General features: G+C 38.2%; 1 protein-coding gene and 1 pseudogene across 1 annotated transcript; both read left to right on the top strand.

Moving 5' to 3' along the window:
- Positions 1 to 3,463: 3,463 nt before the first annotated feature.
- LOC145163636 (uncharacterized) lies at positions 3,464 to 3,976 on the top strand. Its single transcript, XM_079082450.1, has one exon. The coding sequence runs from the start codon at positions 3,464 to 3,466 to the stop codon at positions 3,974 to 3,976; it is 513 nt and encodes a 170-aa protein (XP_078938576.1).
- A 1,134-nt stretch (positions 3,977 to 5,110) lies between these two features.
- Positions 5,111 to 6,839, top strand: LOC145165931 (tetrahydroberberine oxidase pseudogene; annotated as a pseudogene).
- The last annotated feature ends 3,449 nt before the right edge of the window (positions 6,840 to 10,288 follow it).

Raw genomic sequence — 10,288 nt, 5'->3', positions numbered from 1 at the left:
TGACTCCAGTCTTGGATACCATCCGGGAGGCCCAGTCGGAGGCCGTGAGACCGGAGAACCGCAAGAGGGAGTGGGCGATTGGGCAGGTATCCGAGTTTGTAACGGATTGCCGAGGGCTTATGACCTTCCGAGGGCGGATTTGGGTGCCCTATACGGGCGGAGCTCAACGTGTATTGATGGAGGAGACGCACAAGTCGAGATTCTCGATCCATCCCGGGGCCACTAAGATGTATTTAGACTTGAAGAGGGATTATTGGTGGCCCTGTATGAAGAGGGATGTTGCGTGGGTAGTTAAGAGATGCTTGACCTGCCGTCAGGTCAAAGTAGAGCACCAGCATCCACATGGTCCATTGTAGCCTCTGGAGATTCCCCGGTGAAAGTGGGAACAGATCTGCATGGAATTTATCACCAAGTTACCGAGGACCACGCGGGGGGTCGACGCGATTTGGGTGATCGTGGACCGATTGACGAAGAGTGCTCATTTCCTTGCTATTAATGAGAGCTCTTCGGCGGAAAAATTAGCCGAGATTTACGTGAAAGAGGTGGTGTCTCGGCATGGGGTGCCGGTCTCGATAGTGTCAGACCGAGACGTGCGTTTCACCTCCAGATTCTGGGGGAAATTTTACGAGGAGTTGGGCACGCGTCTACATTTCAGTACCGCGTACCACCCGCAGACAGATGGAGAGAGCGAGCGGACGATTCAGACACTCGAGGACATGTTGCGTGCCTGTGTCTTGGACTTTGGAGGAAGTTCGGACACATACTTGCCTTTGGTTGAGTTTTCTTACAACAACAGCCACCATTCGAGTATAGGTATGCCTCCATTCGAGCTGTTATATGGGAGGAGGTGTCGGACTCCTATTTGTTGGGGAGAGGTGGGACATAGAGTGATGGGTGGCACTGAGATAGTGCTCAAGACGACTGAGCAGATTCAGCAGGTTAGACAGAGATTACTGACGACCCAGAGCCGCCAGAAGAGTTATGCGGACAGACGGCACTCTGATCTGGAGTTCCAGGTTGGAGATTTTGTGCTCCTGAAGGTATCCTCTTGGAAAGGGGTGACCCGATTCAGAAATAAGGGCAAGCTGGGGCCCCGATACATTGGTCCTTTTAGGGTAATTTCCAGGGTTGGCAGAGTAGCCTATCGGCTGGACCTACCCGTAGAACTGAGTCAGATCCATAACACCTTTCATGTGTCCCTATTGAGGAAGTGTGTGGCAGATGAGATGACAATTGTACCTCTAGAGGACATTCAGGTGGATGCAAGCCTGAATTACGTTGAAAGGCCAATTGCGATTTTAGATCGAAAGATGAAGGTCCTCAAGAATAAGGAAGTGTCCCTGGTTCAGGTCCAGTGGCAGCATCAGAAGGGATCCGATTTGACTTGGGAGTCGGAGTCAGAGATGCAGGAGCAGCATCCGGAGCTATTTGCGGAGCAAGACTTCGAGGGCGAAGTCTAATTCTAGTGGGGGAGAATTGTATCATCCGGTTTTACAGGTATATTATTTTAATAGTTTAAGTTGAGAATTTTGGAAGGACTCGACGAGTTGCTGCCTCAACTCGTAGAGTAGGGTCGCGGCCGATAACTAGGATTAATGAGTGGACTCGACGAGTCGATGAGCCGACTCGACGACTCAGCGCTGGAGACAGAAACCCTAATTTTCTCGGGCATGGGCCTATTTAAAGGCACTTATAGCCTCCTTGACCCCCCATCAGTGCCATTCGTCCCTTGAGAGAAACCCTAGATTCATTTGTGAGCAAGAAAGGGAAAGAGACTAAATTGAGGTCATTTCCTTGAGAAGAAGATCAAGGCTGTTGCAAGGATCCCAGAAGGGAGTTGTGGATCAGTTTCATCTTCATTTCAAGCTTCAGATCTGGTATAAGCTCTTTCCTTCCTTGTGATTGAATAAATTTCTTTTGGTTGTGAAGTTAGGGCTTGTATCACCATTTTGATGGGGTTTTGGGTGCATCCAAACCCTTTTTCGAGTTATTCTATAGACCTGGACCTTGTAAGGTCCAGAGAACCAGAAAGTAGAAAGCCATGATTGAGTAACCTTGGAGCTTTGAAGCTTTGAAGCTTTAATGGAGTCATAATGGTATATAGAGCAATATACACCATGCATGAACCCCAAGTTCAGACCTTTACGTGACTTTTGGATGCTAGAAAGCCAGATCTATGAGTTAGAGTTCCAGATCTGACCTTAGGAGACCATATGAGTGATACAATGGAGACGACTCGCCGAGTCTATGAGATGACTCGATGAGTCGGATCGGGTTCGACCCAGTACCATTGACCCAAAGATAACTTGTCGAGTTGGGGGTCAACTCGATGAGCTGAGTGAATCCCTGTGAGAACAGTGAGAAATATGATTGGGCTCGGCGAGTCACATGGGTGAACTCCACAGCCGCCAGCATCGTCTTCAATCGCCGCAACTTATCACTGTTGGACAACACCGCTGCAGCACTGCCAACGCAGTGACGGACTTCTCTCACTACTTGTTGAGCAACACCATCTACCGTCGCGCGCAAAAGGACCACCATCGTCTAATTTAGCTCGCCGCCATCGTTGTAAGTTTATTCCCTTTATTTAGTTTGATTTTCCCAAATGGGTTTCATTTGATGAACTGATAGTAATGGTTTATGAATTCTGATTTGGGATTTTTGATTTGTAAACTGATTTAATTTTAATTTAACACTCTCAAAAGATTAATTTGTGCTATGGATTTGTTAGTTTGGCTTGGTTTGCTTTTGATGATTAACTGGGACAATAGGGAAACGAACTAAGCTTAACAGAGATGGAAAATTTTAATTTTCTTTAACTGTTTTGTTTAATGGTATTTTCTAATTTAGTGCTTTGTATTTGTTTAATGTTTAATGGTTTTGGTAATTGTATTTAACATTGATTAATGTTTTTTTTTGTTTAACCCAATAACACGTGCAATGGAAAGATTTTACAATAGAACATCCACATCAGGACCATCTTCATTAGGACCATCTTTAGCTGAAATTGCCCAACCTACTTTTATTCCACCAAGATCGAGTGAAATTGATTCAAGTTCCTTGGGATCCGGCTGATAGGAAAAAAATTCAGATTATCGCCCTAATCAAAGAGACAATATAAGACGAAAATATTTTATTAAAGAACAATGTCAACCGCGCCTTAAAAAATACCATGTAAGAATGTTTGGAAGTAGGGGAAGACGTTTTAATCCTGGTATAAGTTTGGTAAAATCAACCACTGCAACTTTAAAAAATATGAGAAATGATGGGTTTGATGCACGTATTTTGGATATCACCTCTTTTTGTGAGAATGATTACATTCAAATGGTGAACATGGAGGAAGTTTATGTTAATCCAAGAGCCTGAAGACAGTACACCAATATCTCTAATCGCCATTATTACGAGTTTTTTTCTGTCAACATGGTTTTGGATATGCAAATTCAAGAGTTCAGTGATCATTTTAATGAAGTCAGTTCCGAATTGCTCATTTGTCATCGAATTGCTCATTTGTGTAACAGGTTTGAATCCACATGATTCATTTTGTGACTTTGACCCATCAAAGTTACAGAAGTTGATCGATTTCTATCCACATGATTTTAGCTTTAAAGATAGGTTGAATATTCTAAATGAACTTTCGGTTTACCCCACTTTTATGAAACAAGATGCAAGATTTGCTACTTTGAAGAGTATATCCGACCTTGCTAAGGTGATGGTGGAAAGCAATATGCATCTTAACTTTCCTTTGGTTTACCGGTTATTGAAGTTGTCATTGCTTTTGCCGGTTGCAACCGCAACGGTGGAGAGATGTTTTTCGGCGATGAAGCTTGTCAAGTTAGATTTGCGCAATCGTATTTCGGATGTATTTTTAAATGATTGTGAAATTTGCGCGATTGAAAGAGAAGAATTTTTCAAGGTTACCAATGAAAGTATTATCAAACGTTTCTTAGCTATGTCCCCTCATAGATTTCAATTGTAAAATGACATTTAGTTGAATGTTTTAATGTTATTCTACTTTTAAGTATTTATTATTATTATTATTATTAATTTACATAGTCAAAGGTCAACAATGCACCCCACTTGACTTCCGGGCGGGATCCACCACTTTCTAGCAGATAGACATGCTGTTATATTGCTGATAATGTGTTTTTTTTATTTGACAACCGGCCTGAATATCTTGTCACAATCGACTCATTGACGTTGAAATGATCGTTAGCTGCCAAACAGGTCTTGTATCTGGATAGAGAACCAACTACATAAGTGTCTCATTGTTTAATACTCCAAACGACCCTTGGCCGGGACCGTAGGCGGTAGCAACCAAACAGGCCTTGAGTGCGTAGGCAATTTGCTGATCTTTGATCCCCAAATTTCACCATATAAGTCTACAAATTTTATTTTGCATAATTATCACACGATTTCTATTTTTATTTTATTCTATTTTAGTGATAGATTATGTGTTTTGATTACCATATGAATATTCTACCTTTATTTAGGGGATTTCAAATGTTAATTTTAGTTGTTCTAAAGAAATCTGTAACTTACTTATATTAAATAAGAATGTATTAAAAGTGTATAATTAAAAAACTTAATCGTATTTTTTAGGTTTTGAGTATTAATTAAGAACGGTGAGGAGCCCAGCATTTGAATTCATGTTAAAAGTAAAATCGCTTTGTAATTTGTAATTTGAATTGATGTTAATTGTATGCTATTTATGAGTTTGATAATTATTATAAAAACGTGTGTGGTTCAAATTTTAGCAAAGATTTCAATCAGAAAGTTAAAAGAAAAATGCTAAAAATCTGAACATACGTAATATCAATTTGTTCATTGCTTCATTGGTTTTTAGAATGCGAATTAAGCACTCCATAGGGAATAAGTCAACACGCCATATATCTTCAACGCATACCCTAAAATAGAATCAGTTGAACACCATCCTCCTTCCCGCATTTTTCAAACACCTTTGAATTGATCACCATCCTCCTTCCGAGGTTTTTCAAACACCTTAATTTGAACTGATCACAATTTTTATAACCCCATTTGAAGTCAACTATATGCTCTCTGCTCTATATAAATAAGCCATTGCTATTGATCAAGCTCACCAAATTAACTAAACATGAAGAAGTCTCAACTTAGTTCTTCAGTTTTGCTCATGGTTCTAAGTTTCTTGTTTTGTGTTTCATGGGCAACGTCCTTATCATCCTCAAGTTCTGGCGATCTAATAAGCTGCCTACTGTCCAAATCCAAGAATGTGACTACCATCTCTCAACTCATTTTCACCCCTGTCAATGCTTCCTTCCTACCCATTTGGCAAGTGGCAGTTCAAAACACCAGGTTCCTTAAGCCCTCCACACGTAGACCATCAGTCATCGTGACACCTATGGAGGAAACCCTTATACAAACATGTGTATACTGCGCCAAGAAACACGGCTACGAGATCAGGATCAGGAGTGGGGGCCATGACTACGAGGGCCTCTCATACACTGCTGATGTTCCCTTTGTTATGCTTGATTTCACCAACATGAGGTCTATAGACGTGGACGTAGCAAAAAGGACTGCTTGGGTCCAAGCAGGCGCTACGCTTGGTGAACTCTACTACAAAATTTCGCGAGAGACCGATACCTTGTATTTCCCGGCAGGTGTTTGCCCAACGGTGGGTGTTGGTGGTTACATGGGCGGTGGTGGCTACGGAAACCTGTTGAGGAAATACGGTACTGCTGCCGATAATGTTCTGGATGCTCGCTTCATGGATGTTGATGGGAATATTCTCGACAGGAAATCAATGGGAGAAGATTTGTTTTGGGCGATCCGAGGAGGTGGTTCTTCAAGTTTCGGAATTGTTCTTGCATGGAAGCTGAGCTTGGTTCCAGTTCCAAAAAAAGTAACCGTCTTTATACTGAATAAAACTTTGGAACAAGGGGCAACCGAAATCTTCCATAAATATCAATACGTTGCACCAAATATCGATAGAAATTTGCACATAAGAACTCAAGTTTTTGCCGAATATATCGGCAACACCACCAAGAAAACCATAAGAATTATGTTTGAAGGAATATATCAGGGCACAACCGACACATTGCTTCCGTTGCTTTCCAGAAAATTTCCAGAGCTCGGTGTTACCCGAGAGATTTGTGAAGAAATTAAAATGGTCCAGTCGACCCTTGTGTTTTGGGGCTTGCCAAGCTCCACCCCGACTCAGATTCTTACGAACCGATCTGCCATTGCCAAGCTGAACAACAAAAGCAAATCAGATTATGTCCGGACACCCATCCCCGTAAGTGGGCTCAGAAAGATATGGAGAAAGCTTATCCAAAACGATGAATCAGCGCTTCTGATGATCAATCCATTTGGCGGAAGGATGGCTGATTTCTCAGAGACTGCAATTCCATATCCTCATAGAGCGGGCGTGTTGTTACAAATTCTCAAGACTGTCGATTTTAACGGTCAACCTTCAGACACAACCCCTACATCCCTCAGGAGGATAGCTTGGCTGCGAAGCTTGGATGCGTTAATGACGCCTTATGTGTCAAACAACCCCAGAGAGGCATATTCCAACTACAATGATCTGGATTTGGGTGTTGGAAGTGCTAACTACGAAGAAGCAAGTGTTTGGGGTGAGAGATACTGGAAGAGGGACAACTTCAAGAAGTTGATTCGAATCAAGGCCAAAGTCGATCCTCACAATTTCTTTAGGCGCCCACAGAGTATCCCTGTTTTCTAAAACCCCCGATCAGCTAAGCGGTTGAAGAAAGACTCAGCAGATGCATTTTATTCTTTTAATTGTTTTCATGAAAAACTAGCAACAATGCTACTTTCTGTCGGTTTCTTTTCCTAGTGTATATCATCTCCATGCTAACAAAGATGTCTAAAAGCATGTGGTCAAATTCTAATTATGAATTTATCCAATAAATACATTGTCTTATTAAGACATTTTATATCGTATTTCTTTCTTATACTTCCTCTTGTCTAAAAATATGTTTTTGATTAAAATAGTTTGGATCAATACAACTTTAGACTTGGGATACGTACTATGAAAAACAAAACAAAAAAATAAAAAAAAATAAAAGAGGTTAAATGTATCATTTCGACGGCCTACACCGAACCCGCCATAGAGTTATCATGTGGAGGTAAATCCTGAAACATTATGATCAAACCCACAACTAGGGGTGTGTATAGGGCGGTTTGGTTCGGTTGTTGGTCAAAACCGAACTATAACCATTACAATTGGTTAATGTATTTTGATAACCATTAAGTAGCGGTTAATATTGGTTTTGGTTAACGGTTTTAGTTGGTTAATGGTTATTATTAATGGTTAATATCGGTTAACCATAATGGTCCAAGATGACATAAAAATAAAAATAGTTTTCTATAAAAAAATGAAAAACATGAAGTCCATTGTTATAAAAAATGAATGATAGTGTATATATAATTGTATTGATAGAAGATTACTTATTATATCTAATTCTATATAATTTCCCTTAAAATTTTCAATTCTTATTATAATTACATATAATATACTTACTACGTGTCATATTTATTGTTCATTTTTGATTTTTGAAGTCTTTATTTTTTAACTTTGACCTTAAATATTTTTATTTGTGTTATAAATACTTGGTTAAATTATAACAATGACAAAACATTTAAAACACAATCCATTCCTGTATTTTGCATAAAGTGTTTTATATATCAATAACAAAAATATTTAAGGTCAAAGTTGAATACTAAAAACGTCAAAAGTCACAAGTGGACAATAAATATAAAACGAATGAGAATTTAATATTATATTATATTAAAAATATTTATTAATATTATCTTTTTGGTTCGGTTAATAGTGGTTCGGTTTTAAATGAAAACCTTAACCGAACCATATGTATTCGGTTAATCAAAATTAAAAACAGCACCATATCTTTTAGTAATGGTTCAGTTAAAATGGTTCGGTTATATTGGTTAATTTGGTTATGGTTCGGTTTTTCGGTTAATATGCTCACCCCTACCCACACAACTTTGTTTGGAATGCTTAATTCTCGAATAATCGGTATATGTGGGATCCTTGCATGGACGTTGATATAGAGTTTCCCATATATGGTATAAGACTAAAAGTTGGGGAACATAAATGCATGGGATGGTGGTGCTAATGAAGCCAAATATTATACATAACAGCATGAATAAATTACTTAATTAAGCAAGTATAATAATTTTTGATTGCATAAATAACATGAGTAATTTTTGTTCGTTTGACATTTACTTTTAAATAAAAATTGATTTGATCAAAAGTGGCATCTTTGAAGAAAAAGTTAGTTAAATTATCCGTAACTTTACGCGATCCATATTTACTTATTATATATTCTTTTATTTAAATAAGAATTGACGTGACTATCCAAATAACAACATTCTTTAGTCAACCTTGTAGTTGTTAATTTGAACAAATTAAATTTAAATAGTAGAATGCATGCGACCAAGCATTCTGATCCCACTAGCTAGAAATAGTCAATTAGGCAATACATATGATGCGCTCATTCCTTTTAATAGATTCCATTTCAATAGGAAAACTTGTGGCTTGAAGGTATGAGATGACTAATTATATCTTGGTTAAGTTGGTCTCGTGAAATATTTTTGAATAAACGTTAAAAGTGTATTACTTTGTTAACGAGAAGCATCGTGTTCACAACAAGAAATATAAGTATTAGATGCGACACTATTAGAGACGACATGACTTATTAGCGACGACATGTGACAACACGCGCATTTGTCGTCGCTAAAAGCTTCCTGTCGCCGCTAATGTGTCGCCTCTAATAGCACACGTCGACGATCTGTGTGCTTTCGTCTAGAATCAATCTTGGCCGTTCAATTTTCATCTGATCAAATGGACAGGGTTCCTCCGTACGAATGAAATAGCTGCGACCCTAATAGAGACGCGGCCGTCGTCGCTACTAGTCACCAAAAAAGACGCGGGACTCGTTCCCTCCAACATGTCGCCCCAATTCCTAACCCGTCGCCGCAAATACCGTCGCCGCTAAAGGGATCGCCCCTTTTACTCCAGCATCGTGTCTCAGAACAGGTGACAGCCCCATTTCATTCCTAATACTACTCTCGGCGATTTTCCGGCGATTTACCACCACAACACCTCCTCCATTCGATTTTTCAGGCAACCACCACCACAAAACCTCTCCTTTTTCCTTTCCACTTCACTCCTCCTCTCCCCCGCTAGATTAGCCCGTTTTTCCGGCTGTGATAAGTTTTCCTACGAGAAAACTTGCTTTTCTCTGGCATCTGCAGCGAAGGTATGTGCTCCTTTTCCTCGTTTCTCTTTCAATTTGTTTTCTGTAACAAACTTGTATGGTAATTTTGGTGGTTTGATAGCTTCTTCTCCGGTTAAACCACCTCATCTCCGGCGACATCACTTTTTCTCCGGCGACAACGAGAAATATAACCACACCACAACGATTTTCCAGGTTTATTTAATTTTCTTTTTTTGTTTTTAATGTGGTATATGAAATGTTGTGTATGTGTATTTGTATTTGTATGTGTATTTGAATATGAAATTTATATGTATGTATGAAAAAAATGTGTGTATAAATGTATTTGTATGTGAAATGTATATGTATATGTGTATTTTTATATGAAATGTATGTGTATGCATGAAAAAATGTGTGTATAAGAGTAATTATATGTGAAATGTATGTATATGTGAAAAATCTATGTATATAGGAGTAGATATATGAAAAAATTTATGTGAAAAATATGTATGTTTATGGAATGTATGTATTTGTATATGAAATGTATATGTATATGTGTATATTTATATAAATATGTATGTATATGTGTGGATATGTATGTAAAAATGTATGTATATGTTTGTATATGTATGTAAAAGTGTATTTGTATGTGAAATGTATGTGTGTATATTGTATGTATATGATGTTATAATTGGAAATATGTATATGTGTATTGGAAAAATAAAAAATAAAAATAAGTTGATATTAAAACTAAAAATATGGAAAAATGTATATGTATGTGTATCTTGATTTTTTATAATTTTCTATCTAAGAGATAATAATGCAATCAATACAAACTATTAAAAAAACTATAAACATTAAACATGGACCATTTAAAATTTACATCTCGAACAAAAATTTAGATTCCACCTAAATCATAAATGGGCCAAATAGCAATCAAAGACTAAAGGGTTATTATTTTTTTTATGACCACCACATGTAGATTAATTTTTTTTAATAAGACAGTTCCACACGATTAACACATACATATCAATTTGGCTGCATATAAAATACGAAGG

This window comes from Lactuca virosa, chromosome 3 (assembly GCF_052849685.1).
Source record: "Lactuca virosa cultivar CGN04683 chromosome 3, Lactuca_virosa_CGN04683_v6, whole genome shotgun sequence".
Taxonomy (NCBI): Eukaryota; Viridiplantae; Streptophyta; class Magnoliopsida; order Asterales; family Asteraceae; genus Lactuca; species Lactuca virosa.
Note: the sequence above shows the minus strand (reverse complement) of the source record. Positions and strands in the feature narration are given on the sequence as shown.